Here is a 14,681-nt window from a genome sequence, read left to right on the forward strand (position 1 = left end):
AGGGCCAGGACCTTGCAGGAGGGAAGTGAACTGGGGGCCCCTTGCTGGCTCCCCTCTCATCTCCTCCAAGGTTCCCAAATTCCTATTTCTCATTTCCTAGGGATCCTGAAACCAAAAATAAATCTTTGTTTTCCCCCCTTGTGCATAACAACAACAATAAAAGTTCTTTGAAGGCAGGAATAAAATCTTTCTATTTCTCCCAGTGTTGAACAGTGTTGGGCAGGGTGCATATTCAGTGACTGAATAAAAAGAACAAAAGCAAGCTGTGTCTTCTTCTGGTTTCGCATCTTGTTCGTGTCTTTAATAAGTGCCTATCTCCTGCAATCACAGGTGAGTGATAAAGAAGAACAAATCACTGTTGCCACATTGAACACTTGTACATTTTATTTAATTAAATCAGCCATTGTACACATTGCAGCTATGTATTGTTAGTGTTGTATTTTTTTTTCCGTTAACTAATACATGCCCTCATAGATATATTCAATTAGTGTTATCACCATGGGAACAAGATGCTGATTCATCAACTGAAAATTCACTTCTTCTCACAGTATTCAAGTTTTTGATTACACAGCAAAAATCAAAAGAAAAAAAAAAGGTGAATAACCATTATGTTGTTACATAGACATCATCTGCACTGCAAATAACACAACAGAAATGCTTTTCTGGAGCTCCAGTTGAAGGTTTGGACCAGAAGGCCATGGTGTATCCAAAAAGTTTCACCATCAGCCTCCTTCATTTTGGCTGCCAAAGAATGTTTTATTTCCTATCCAACTGCCAAAAAGTGCAAGCATTTGAGGCTTAGGAGATTTGGCTTGTGGGAAATCTCCCTCCCAGGAAATTTTCTCTCTTGGCAACATTCCTTGAAATGATGAAGTGCCATTGTTTGTCGTATTTGTTTTTGACATTCGGAACGATGAGTCATTTTTGCACAACAGGAAAAGACCAGATAGAGTTGGAAAATGTTCAATCCCTGGAGGATAGACTCTGGTTTTTAAAATTTTTAAATTTCATCTTCATCGAATATACTTTTCTTCAACAAATAACTGATTCAAAATGTATACTGTTTATATGAATATATTTGTGACTATATATATATGTGTTCAAATGCTACACAGCTTCAACCACTAGAGGAATAATGAATAGGACATGGAAATCACTCAGATAATTAAAGTCCCTTCTTTGAAACAAACAAAAAGGAAAGTGCACAAATGCACTTCAGAGTTTCCAAGGGAGTTTGGATTTCAAGTAAATAAACCAAAAATTTTAACCCAAACCAAATTCATCAGGATTTCTCAATCTCGTCTGCAGGCTAAAAAACAGACCTAGCCGAAAAGTGAAAAGTGCTTGCTGAGGGTAAAAAAGAATGAAAACCACCAATGTGATTAGAAGAGGGGGTTGGACTGTGATTTTGATTCTTAAATGCTACATGCAAGTGTTAGAGAAGATATAAACCTGGAGGGGGGGGAAAAAAAAAGAAGAAACCACTCCAACAAGGTGAAGGAGTTTAATCATTTGTGTAATGGGCAAATCTTGTTTTCAATGAATTATCTACAGTGCAGTGGCCAGAAGAAAGTACCACCAATAAGACAGCGTGGTTGGCTAAAGCAGCAATGAGAACTGGAAAACTACAGTAGTTATAGCTTTTTAAAATACCCTGCCAACGTGTCCAAAATCTAAAGGACCTGAAGATGCTCGACAGCCACAGGATGCAGCTGCTGGCAACAGAAGACCTCACTGTTTCATCCTGTGGCCTCCGTTCCCTTCCTCCCCCCACCCCGACCCCCGTGGCGGTTGGAGAGTCATAAATCACGGCTGGCCAGCACCAGCAATAAGTGCTTAGTTAGGACAGTTCTTCAAGGCTATTAACCCATCTTTAACTAGGAGCCAGGGCTACTCTGGAAGTTCTAAGGACATGGTAGGTCTGAAGTGCTTCTTTTGCAGTAGGACTGTATTACCGTTCGATTGTGTTAGCAATATCTTATTGAACCATTGTGCAGCAATTTCTAGAGGCCTCTTATTCTGTGATGCCCAGTGTAGTTATGATAGGCAGTGGTTTTAATTTAATATGTTGTTCGTCTGAGCATTTTAGCTATATACATTGTACACAGATCTCTCTTTGAAGGAGTCCTAGGTATCGTCATTTGGAAGAGGTCTGCAGGTGAAGTTCTTCTGTGCAAGGATTTTCATGGAGCTTGTGCAGAAGCCAAGAAGAACAATGGAGGTGGCCAGTTCCCAGGTTAGCACAGACACAACAAAGTAGTGGATACAGCATCCGGAGGGAAGGATGCTCTCTTTGGTCACAAATTAGCTTACAGTTAAAGAGGATGGGGAAAAAACTCAAACAAAATGCAGTGTACTTGGTAAAAGTGGAAATGTCAGGATATCCCATTAATCAGGCCAGTTAGGTCCCTCCTCTAGTGAAACGGGAGGTTGCCTACCGAGTGAATGTGTGGTTTCTGGGGTGAGAATTGGGCAGCCCCTCACTTGGCCTCTGGCTTCAAGTCCTCCTTGCAGAAATGCCGAAGGAGTTGCTGGAGGTCGTGCTGGAGGTCGTCCGGGTCTAGTGCTTCTGGGACATCCTCCAGGTGCTCCAAGTAAATGCGCTTTCCATGCTGGTCCTTCACCACAGCCCTCTTCTGGGTTCTAGCTTTACTCATTGTTGTCCTGGAGGAAAGCAGACAAGAGAATGTTATGCTGTCCTTCACTGCTAAAAGGCAGCCATTCTCTGTGGCACCAGGGTACCTGTGACATGAAAGCAGCACTTACTGTCTGACCTCTAGATATTTCTCCACTGGACTCTATCAGTGTAATGACCACAGCCAACTTTTCACTTCTTTCTCTTACACGTGGCTCCCTGCTCTGAAATGACTCACGAGGTTTTTTTTTTAAAAATATTTTGGAATGAGGAATATTTTAATATTTCAAATAAATGCAACCCTATTTTCATACCATTCCCTCCAAAAGTAACTACACAACCACTGATGTGACCCCTGAGGTTTAAAAAAAAAAATAGTAATTTGAAACAAGGAGTATTTTTTTAAAACTTTAAGAAATATTTCAAATAATGAAACCCTGCTTTCACATGATTCTCTCAAAAAGTAACCATGCAATCATTTGTGTTTTGATTAGGGTGGCTCCTTCTGAAACCATGATTCCACATGTACTTTTAGACAGGCTAAGAAAAATAGTTTCTAATTTGTTTCAAACAGCTTCACTTCCAGCTTAATCCTCAGAGTGGTATTGCAAGTCCAACTTTCCAAAGATGTTCTAACATTTCCATGGGGCACAGATCTTTAAAAACTGGAGTATGACTCCATCGATATCCTGGAAGATGACAACCAGCAAGAGATGAAGGTCTGCCCAGGCCTCTGAAGCTTCATCCGGAGACAGTGAGGAAGGGGGAGAAAAAGGGAAAAACCATCAAGACAAATCCCTCTTCTGTCTTCCCAGCGCCCATGTCCTGGGATCACTGCCTGTCTCCTAAGTCTACTCCACAGTCTGCTTCTTTCCTGACCTCCTCATCAGATTGTCCATTCCTTGAAAAAGGACTCTGACGTCCTCTGACACTGGTACTAGTATTTTCCTGCATCCTTACTAGAAAATGATTACATACTGGAATTTGGTTCTTCTCTATTGTAAATATGTAGTGAGCGTGTTTGGGGGGCCAGGTACTATGACGATATTAACAAAGAAGAAAACAATCTCAGCAAAGTTAAGCAATGCTCCAAGTAAAAAATAGCCTGGTTAATAACCTGGTTAATTTGGCAGCGTGGCCAAGAGTCAACGACTCCAGAGCTTGACTCCATAACCATGAAGCCATGCAGCTCCACTCAACACCACTGCCAGAAGGACCAGGTTTCATAGTTTTACTCAGCAGTTTCCGTAAAATTCCTTCTGTCTAGAAGCTGGAGGTTCTGCCCATGGGCTGTCCTTATCATCATTATTCTACCTTCCAACGCTTCTATGCATTGGTTAAGATCTTGATTTTTAATAAACGGCTAACTTCAGCCAAAACACTTCCAGCTTTTCTTTGGGCATCTTGTCTGTTTCCTTCTCTCATGTTTTCTTCCCTCCCTTTCCCTTTGACTCCTCATAAATTATTTTCCATCTGAAAGCAAACTTTCGATAAAAGTTCTTTTGATAAAAAGGTCAAATTTAGTTCCAGTGGTTGAAATCAGATTACGTTTTCTTAACCATTCACATATATATTTTTTCCTCCAAAAAGGTAAATATTCGACTATTGCTGCCAAGAGCTAGTAGAAACCTCTATGGCACTGGTGTCAGGGGATAAGCTTCTAACACAGGACATTCCCTGGTATTTTGTGCCTGCATATGTAGATGAATGTGTTTATGAATATACACATACGTATACGATTCAAGCAACGGAATGAATTTACTCATATGTATATTAGGGGAGCAGTGGGTATGATAAAAATGTCCTTAGCAATATATAAGATAAAGTTTTGGAGATCACAAATGGACTTCCACAACTAAGAAGTGGTGGAACTGGATTCAGATGTCTCTATCCCTGGTTTTAAATTCACCAGCTGTCCCTGAGAATTTTCGACGAATCGGTCTCTAAATCTCTTTCCATTTGAAGATCTCATGATGCTAGGGTGTGTGTAGTTTATGTGGTTCCGTCTGAAGAACGGGTTAAAAAACTTAAAAGTTCAGAGGATAAAAGCACTTTATCCTTAACTTATGCAGTTATCTTTAAAGCCCTTGTGCAATTACTCTTTTAAATTCCTAGCCCACACTCTTTTTCCCTTGGGGTTCGAGGGTGGAATTGTGACAGAACCTTTAATTTCACTGTTCTCATTATTATGTTCTGCAGGCTACAAACAGCTCTGTGGAGTACTATACATGACAATCTTGCTCTTCTTTTCAATGAAGTGAATAGCACAACAGTCACTTCAATTTCCATTGTGTCTTTTCCCTGTGAAGCGGAGAGCACTTGGTTACTTCTTACAGGGCTGCTGGAGGCCCAGAGAGAAACGAGCTTAGACCAAGGCAGCAGTTCCGAAGTTTACACGTCAAATAGGTGATGGGGGGAGACGCCTCACAGCCTGTCCCCTTTCACAGGCACCAATATGAACTGCTGCTGCTGCTGCTGCTGACTACTCTTAGGAAAGTTTTCTTCCTTTTTTTTTTCTTTTTGCTTTTTAGGGCCAAACCCATGACATATGGAGGTTCTCAGGCTAGTGGTAGAATTAGAGCTATAACTGCCAGCCTACACCACAGCCACAGCCACGTGGGATCCGAGCTGCATCTGTGACCTATACCATGGCTCACGGCAACGCCAGTTCCCTGACCCGTTGATCGAGGCCAGGGATTGAACCCACATCCTCATGGACACTAGTCGGATTCATTGCCACTGCGCCACAACAGGAACTCCTGATACTTTCTGCTAATACTTTCTTTCCCTAGTTTCAGTCTCACTAGTACATTTGGGTTCATGGGTATCAAACTCATGCTCGTGTTATTTGCCACCCACATGCAGAATCTCAAGAGAGCTTGTTTAAGACAAAGACAAAAAAAGCATGTGCCATTCTAATGAAGGATTTATCGAGGCTGAGCTGAAGGCAGCGGGTCACAAGATTAATTTGGGAGCAACTGATTAGATTCCTCTTGTGATGCTCTCCAGCGGAATACCCCAATTGGTTGGCCTCCATGAAACGGATGACTTGCTGAAACCCAGGGAGTGATTCATGCCTTAGGATTACTTTTAAAGCAGTAGGAGGACACTTCAGGTATGACACAGCGACAGAGCTCCCACTGGGCAAAAGTACAGGGCAAGAGTCTGCAAGTCCAAGGGGCTTGAGGGTAGATGTAGACCTCCCTTTTTCTTTTCTTAAAATTGGAAAAATTTAAAGAGGTGTTAGTTGGCAAAGCATCACCCCATGCTAACCCAAACCTTCTAATTATTGATCCATCTTCCTTCAGGACTTCATTCTCTACTAAACTGGGGGAGTGGACTTTCATGTGGCTACCTGTGTAACTCAAAGCCTGAGGTGAGAAAAAAAGAACACAAGACGAAACCCATCATAAATCACAGACTTTAACATAATCGTTTACTCTGCTTAATGGATAGTCAGTATAAAAAGATATGCTTGAAGGGAGCAAAGAAAACAATTCTTAGGAGCGGGTCTATGTACTGAGTTTTATTTAACAAATCAGTTAAATTTCTCCCATTTATGAGGGAGATTTGGTATATCACTTTACAAATGTTGCTAACTATACTGGTTGACTTCTAATTCCTCCTTGCCTCACCCCCTCCAGCGCACACTCTAATGACAAATATAATGAATAATGACGAGGCAAAAAACAAGAAACAAACGAGGCCCCAAATAACTCAGATAATTCATCTTTTGATTGTCCAAGGTCACTTTTGATTGTCAAATTGTGAAGAACTAAAATCATTGAAAATAAGGGATGCTCTTAATACTGCAATGCATTCATATATAATCTCAATGCACATTGTGGTAAAAGAAAGGACGCACATGTAACATTTATCTTCTAAATGTTTCAATAGCAAAGTATGTCTCATAGATGTATACACATGCCCCTGTCCCTTAGCTGAAACCAAGGGGGAAAGATGTGTTTCAGATTTTTTTTTTTCCTTTTGGATTTTAGAAAGGTAATATGATGAATATACTTTATATTCTAATGTCTCACATGGGATAAGGAGAGCATCCTATAGTCAAACTCATTAATATAGCTCAACAGCAAAATATGAACATTCACTCTCATAGAATAAAAGACTGCAAGTCATTACAGCCTCATGTCAGTTCACATTGTTTTATTACTGTATTAGCTTGCTACTAACTTAAAAAAATTTGTTTTGTTTTTCAGAATTTTTGAATTGTATTAAGTGTTTGTAGATGTCACTGTGGACTCACTTCCTAATTACTGAAAGTCAGAACTTAAATAATTATAAATACTTTTTTTCAAGATTTGGAAAACTTTCTTTTAATTCACATGTAGCAATTTGTACCTTATAGCAAAATTTGTATTCTTTAAGTTATCTTATACAGTACACAAAATACATAAAAAATTGCCAAACACTTTCTGCCTATAATGATACAGGGGAATCTATTTTCTGTGTTGTCATCACAATGTGCTGCTTATTCCAGCTAAACACTGGATGTCAGATGTGTCCTTGTTAAGAGGCAGGAGATAATTAACTATCAAGTTCCTCTGGCCTGTGGGAGATGTTAGCACTCACATGACATTTGCAATCAGAGACTCAGCCCCGAATAACAGCATGAAGGAATCTCAGGCAACCCTTCTCAACGCCTTGATTTTAGGTTAAGAAAATGCTAAGTAAAAAATAGTGTTCTCTGGCTTCAGATTTTAATGATTGCTATTCCTTTTTCCTATATGGGCCAGAAATGATCAAAGGCAGAAGATAAAGCCCTATGGACTGCTGGTTTAAAATTCAAGGTAGGTTAGGAGTTCCCATTTGGGCTCAGGGGTAACAAACCTGACCAGTATCCATAAGGATGCAGGTCTTATCCCTGGCTTCACTCAGTGGGTTAAGGATCTGGTGTTGCCATGAGCTGTGGTGTAGGTCACAGACATGGCTTAGATCTGGCATTGCTGTGGCTCTGGCGCAGGCTGGCAGCTGCAGCGCTGATTTGACCCCTAGCCTGGCAACTTCCCTAGCCTGCCAACTTTTTTTCCATGGGAAAAAAAGACAATAAAATAAAATTAAATTAAATTTGAGGCAGGCCTGATGACATAATTCTTTGGCGCTGGTGACTGTTAGTTTGTAAATATTCATTAAAGTTGGATGAAGGAAGTACGGATGTTGGGAACAGCCAGGCTCTCCTTGTCATCTGTAATTAGAGATAACCAGAGGGCTTGTGATGTTTACTGTTCATGTGGAAATTCCTGGGTCAGGGCCTGAACCTGTGTCACAGCAGCAACCCCAAGCCACTACAGTGACAATGCCAGATCTTTAACCCACGACACCATAAGAGAATGCCAATACTTGTTTTGTTTATGGGTGTAAAATATATTTGAACTTTCTTTAATGCTTATCATTGGAAATATCTGAGAATATTAGCTAGCAAAGGTAATTTTCAGCATCTACTTCTTTCCCTTACTAACTGGGAGTGCAAGTCACTTCTGGGACTTTCAGGAAAGATATACAATCATGCCCCAACTTTGGGAATTCTGATTCAGTGGAACTGAATCCTAGTCATATGGATTTTTAAAAGCTTTTAAGGTGGCAAGAATGAACACCATAAGCTGAGGAAAATATTATTTCACCGTGTACATTATTCAAATAGGAATTCTACTCTCTTGAATTATTCTGCACCCTTCAATGAATACATGTACGGAATGACAAAATGATAAATCACTTTCTTCTCAAACACAAAGCACACATAAAACACACACACACAAACACACAAAGACAAAGTGATGATGCTTCTATACCTCTTCAAAGTCATCTTTGGCTGAAGGAAGATCAGTGGCTAAACTAGAATCTCCCAGATGTTTCTCCATCCTCTCTCCATGTACCACAGTTGTTTTAACAACCTTGCTGACTCTACGGCCTTCCACTGGTTCAGCCTGAAATTGTGAGGTACTGGACAAGATGCTGGGCTCAGACAAAGTTACCTGATGAATGAAGGGCACATGATATACAGTTTCTGACTGCCAAAATGCAACAATGATGCATTTTTCTATGATAATACACAAACACACACACACACACATATATATGCACACTCCAATGGTACAAACTGAAAATAGTATTTGGTCAAAGAGGAGTAGTTAGAAAAAATCTACAATCAATGGTTAATGTCTATGTAATGACTACAGCTACAAGCAACAAATCAACCACTTAAATGGTCACGTGAATGAAAACTGGTCAGGAAGTTTCGAGGCAGAGAAGCTGAAGTCCCAGTGCAATGCAGACATAGCATCTTGTGGATGAACTCTCTTTTCCCAGGTGTAAATGGTTTCTTTCGGCATCATGAAGCTAAAATCAACCTCCCAAAGAGGAACTCTCAGAGATATGAGAAACTGAAAACGTACATTTTTAGAGAACCTCATGTGTATAAGAATAAAATTTTGAGGATGTGAAGGAAGGCAGACTGTGAGAATGTCCCAGATTACATGGCAAAGAGAGTTAAGTATGTTTCTGAAAGGGGGAAGTAAAACAGAAAGAAATAAAACTAGAAATCAAGGAGTTTCCGGATACTGATTTTAGTGACTTTGAAATGCAGAAGTTTGGAAACCAAACATTTATCTGAGGTGCCCTAGAGAAGGCAGCCGTGCTGACTGGGTACACACCACAGTGCATTCACACAAGTTTTTTTTTTTTTTTCCAGAACCCATTGCTTGATAGCCAATGGGATGCCAGTCTTTTAAAATTTGACTTTTGGATTCCTGCCGCAATCAACTGAATTAAAGAGAAAATAGAAATAAAAAGGACCAAACAAAGACAATGAGCACAATGGCTACAAATCTCCCTGATGGTGATTTTAAAATTTCAGAAAATCATGGAGTTAAAAAAAAAAAAAGGAATATGTAACTACAAGCACACTGCCTTATCAAGGGGAGATGCAGCGGGTGGTGGTGGTGGTGGGGAATAGGAATAAACAATCTCATCCACCTCTTGTGAGCACTATTTACACCGCTCCACAAAGTCAGCTCTCACCTCTGACCGCTCGGTGTCACTCTTTAACACAACGCGCTTTATGACTTTGGAATAGCCATCCCCTTCCTCAATGCTGATGGGATCCTGTGGCGCCCCCTGCATCGTCATCTCCTCTTTCTCTGTGCCATCAGAGGATACGTACCGCCTAATGATTTTCCTAGTCACCTGGAAGATATTTTATTCATGTGCCTTGTGTTTGAGCCACAGCGCCAGGGTATGGTACTGATGCTTCTCAGACAGCAGGCTTGAACTCAACCGTATCAAGACACTTAAGACAATACCTTCTTTACCACAGTGTGTCCGTGTTCATCCACGTACTCCTCTTCGGTGACTGTTTCCGGGGGTATGTCAGGCATATCGTCTCCCTAAACAGGGGAGGGAAAAGGGTCACACGTGGCTGGCACCAGGGCGGAGGACCGACTCCCCAGTGCTTATGATGTAAGGAATGTTAGAAAATTACAGGAGCTTTCAGAAGCCTTGCCGAGATGCCAAATCCCGTCAAGCAGTATGTTTAAAAGAAAAGGATAGGTGGGTAATAACATGCTAGAGAATCCGACCAACGTTAGCTAAAACGAAAGCAACCAAAACGAGACACGCCAGAGGTGCAGTGCGGGGGAACTGAAGAGGCTAAACCTGGCACTTGCTCTTTGTCCTCTTGGAGGTCGGCTGTGAATGTCATTACTGCCACATGTCGTGACACACAGAACTTAGGAGAGTTAAGGGACCTGCTTTGGAAAGGCCATGCACTACCTAAGGAGCATGCCAACCCTAGGCTCCAGGCCCGTCAGTCTCTAAGGGTTATGGGGACAGGGCTGTCCCGAACGTGCAGTAATTGAACAGCTGGTACCTGAATAATCACTCGTCGGCGGACCACCCTGGTGGTTAACATCGCCTCCTCGTCTGAGCTGGCCTCCAGCTCACCTAATTCCTCTGTTAGCTCCTGGTGGAAGCACGGAAGTGTTGTTTCGTTTAGCGTGCTAAGGAGTGTCTTTCTCCTTTAGCTCATGCTGGTTTCTGCAAGTTTTTACTCATGGAGGCTTTGATGAAAAAGCCAGCTGGGATAAAAATGGTGCATACGAGGCTCAAACTTCAGTGAGAATAGGGCTTTTTGCTCATTGCAAGAGTTCTGGAATTTTGAGAGTGGTCTGAGCACCGATCTGTCCAAATCTGGCAAAAGACAGGGCAGCTTGCCCACATTACTCCTTAAATTCCTGATGAATAACCAAATGTAAACCCAGACCCTGGGCAGCACAATAAATAAATTGTGAGCCACTACTCTTGGGTTTAGGCTTAGAATGCTTGACCCGAAGGTATAGAAATGTCTTATGCTCGTGGCAGAACTTTCTGCAGGAAGTCAAAATTTCCTGTAGCTAGAATCTGGCCAGCAGTGCATTTCCCTGACATCAAGAATGGCAGACTATGAACAGCATTAGACTTATTTTGCAGAGAAATTGAGGTTCAGAGGCCGATCCAATTTTAAGGTCTGGCCCAAAGCCAGAGCTGGGGCTAAGAACGTAACTTGAGATTAGAACATTTGTCTTGGGAGTGATATATCGAATCACTCTTTCCTAATGGAATGCTATTAAAAAAAAAAACCTCAACTAAATTTTGTCAACGTACCAAATAACTATTAAAAATAACAATAATAAAAAAATTTTGTCAATGTACATTAAAATGCCACTTATATTTCTATATTCTTTCCTGCTAAAGGAAAACATGTAAATTCTGAACTAAAATTATACTTTAAATACATTCGGGAATCTGCTGCCTAGAAATATAGTCAGCAAGAAAAAGTGATTGAAATTGGATCCTCGAGTCAGGGTCATGGACGTTAAGGATCAAAGTAGGAAGCATGAGAGAGAGAACTAGAAATGCATCAAGAATAAGTAGATCAGGCCCATATAAATAATGTGAAATACAAAACAACTTATCAAAAACCTATTCATATGCATAGAAGAGATTAAATATATGAATTACCCAGATAACTGTTTCAAGCCTAGATTTCAGTTAGCCTGTAGATTCTTAGACTAAAACTGGCAACTTGTAAGTCCAGACAGCAGCAATGAAGCATGTTTATTAGAATTCATTTAAGCCAAGAACTCGAGAGATGAGTAATTCTGTACAAAGGCAAACTAGGAATAAAAATCCATTCATGAGATACATTCTTTATTTAAGATAACTGCCAAAACTGGGAACAGTTCTCATCTGCCTGGACATCTCCTAATTTCACTTGTAATTTTAGATAAATCCTGCTAGCAGATGTCACGTTCATAGTGAACAATAACAAAAAAATGTAGATTTTAAATGAAAAGATATGTTTTATCATTTTTTCCCCCCAGAAAGTTTTAAATCTTTTCTAGAACTCATTCTTGCCTACAAAGAGGTATGTTCATGCTTTAAAAACACCCTGACATATAATATGTTTCTGATTTCAAAAAAGAAAAAAATACTATCTAATTTAATTTACGTTAAGTTTAATTCAAACAGATTCTCACACTTAGGGGGTGGAGACATGAGCATCCTCTAGGGAGTTAGTGGAAATGCAGATTCTTGTCCCCTCTCCTCCCCGGGATTCATTTTGATTCAGGAGTTCTGAGGAGGGAAGGACCAAGCCCTCCAGCGAAAACTGAAGAATAAGTACCATTCAGACCATGTTTTGAGAATAAATGGTTCAAATGAGTTTCTTAAAATGGTCTCTGCCCCTCTTCCCAACAGCAAAACTCACTTAACAACAAAGGAAATAGAGTGATGTATATTCACACTGCTATCAATTTCCTGACATTTAAAACCATCCACCGGTTTAGGAATAATGTCCTTTTTTTAAGTTTTTCTTTTCTTTTCTTTCTTTTCTTTCTCTTCCTTCCTTCTTCTCTCTCCCTTCCCCCCTCCCTTTCTTTCTTTCTTTCTCAGCCACCCCTGTGGCATATGGAAGTTCCAGGCCAGGTACTGAATCCAAGCCACCTCTGTGACATATGTCACAGAGCTGTGGCAACACTGGATCTTAACACACAGGCTGGATATTGAACTCATGCCTCCAGAGACAAGTTGGATGATAAACCCACTGCACTATAGCAGGAACTCCCTTTTAAGTCATTCTTAAATATAAGGAGATCTTGCTTGGAAATAATCCTTCCTCCAATGTGAAAAATTTGTTTTGGGAGGTAAACCACCTGACAGATATCCACAGTTTATGCACCCATCACCTGACAGCACAGACAGACTTAACAAGACTCGGGCTCCAGCACTTTCCCACGGTGGCCCACTTAACCTCTCACTAGTCTTCATCATTCCTAAAATGACTCATTTTGAACAGTTACACCAGGTATACGGTTTCACCCCAATGTTCATTTTCTTTTTCTTCCTTTCTTTCTTTCCTTCTCTTTCTTTCTTAATTTTTTTTATTTTAGTGAAGTATAGTTGACTTAAAATATTGTGTTAGTTTCAGGGGTACAGCAAGGTAAATCAGTTATACATATACACATATCCATTCTTTTTCAAATTATGTTCTCACATAGGTTATTACAGAGAACTGAGTAGATTTCCCTGTGATACTCAGTAGGTCATTTTTCTTTACAAAAGGGTTTCCAACTATTAAAATTAGAGTTTATGGTCAAGTAGGCATCATTATACCCAGGTATCATTTGTTGCTAGATTTACTGGCTCTGTTTTAAAAGGGATTGAGGGCTTCATGGGGCCCAAGTTAACTACTTTGCTAAGCCTTTTTGTTCCGCAATGAAAAAAAAAAAAAAAAAAAAAAACCACCAGAGAAATGGCAACTGGGAGAAGGTTTGTAGCTTTGTTCCGTGGTGGCAAGGACCTAGAGAAGGAGATCTTACCTTTTGAAAAGCTGCATCTTCATCAAGCCTTTCAAAGGTCTGTGGCTGGTCATCAGCAGACTCCACTATCACGAGGCTAGTTTTCTGAGGCAAACTCGCCTCCCTATGTTCTGGGGGCTCTTCGGGTTCTTGTACGATGGGAGAGTCTCCCTGCTCACTCGCTGTCGGGGTCTGAAGGTAGGGCCTCTCTTCCTCGGGAGGGGTGATGATTTCCTCAGGTGTCTTGCTGGGGGAGCCAGGAGCTGCAGTAGCCTTTGGGGTCTCTGATGCTTCAGTCCCTGGGGTTGTCACACTGAAACAGAAAAGCCCAATTATACAGGAGAGCATATGCATTTCTGAGCCTGCAGAAGCAAGGGGTTTGGAAGGGAACATGGAACTCATCTTCGTAGTCCACCAAAGTCTAAAGGGGTTTTATAAATTTGGCCGAGAAATGAAATGTGAATAAAAATTCTATGTAAGATAGAAAATAGAGTTACAGCTCACTGATCGAGCACTGACTGGGAAAGATGCATTCTGAAGATAAAAATCATCCTCAAATGTATTATCATTTCCTAATTGCCACAACGCAGAGATACTTAATGAGTAATATTACATAGATCAATAACTAATTTCATCTTTTTTGAAAACTCAAGGTAATACCAACTTGAGGAGGTTTATATAACAGAGCTCTGTAGACAATAGGCTTTTAGAGCAAGGGTCAAAATTCAGCAAATTTTTAAAAAAGCAATATACAAACTCCATGTTAATATCGTTAAAATAAAGATAAATATAGGGAGAGTCTTGTTATACCTCCAGAACCTTGTATTACTTGATAGGAATATCTGCTAGCATTGAAATTATTTCTGTTGATAGAGTTTGGAGATAACCCAGGCACATCTTTAAAATCTCAATTTCTAAACAAGAAAAATATGCTGTTTCTGCTCATTTATTATTACTTTCTGTCACTCTTGTACATGTGAAAGGCCCAAAGTGCTGTTCTGATAGCCTCTCTTGGCTTCCCCATTTTTTTCTCTCCTTCTCTCTTTTCTTAACTCTTCTTTACGCTCCTCCCTAAAATCTAAAGGAAGATGCACAGGGGGTGGTGCTCAGTGGAAGAAAAGATCATTTTAATACCTATTTCACCTTCTCAAGTTCCAGTGACCTCAGCACAAAACATACTAAGGATGAAGGAGATG

General features: G+C 40.4%; 1 protein-coding gene across 1 annotated transcript in view; it reads right to left on the reverse strand.

Moving 5' to 3' along the window:
- Positions 359–14,681, reverse strand: part of ANK2 (ankyrin 2) — a 355,178-nt gene continuing 340,855 nt past the window's right edge. Inside the window, 6 exon segments of the mRNA XM_021100703.1 lie at positions 359–2,664; positions 5,915–6,006; positions 8,443–8,625; positions 9,671–9,835; positions 9,952–10,035; positions 13,507–13,798. Coding sequence (XP_020956362.1) covers positions 2,481–2,664; positions 5,915–6,006; positions 8,443–8,625; positions 9,671–9,835; positions 9,952–10,035; positions 13,507–13,798 — 1,000 coding nt within the window. The 3' untranslated portion in view covers positions 359–2,480.

The sequence above is a fragment of the Sus scrofa genome, chromosome 8, assembly GCF_000003025.6.
Source record: "Sus scrofa isolate TJ Tabasco breed Duroc chromosome 8, Sscrofa11.1, whole genome shotgun sequence".
Lineage (NCBI taxonomy): Eukaryota > Metazoa > Chordata > Mammalia > Artiodactyla > Suidae > Sus > Sus scrofa.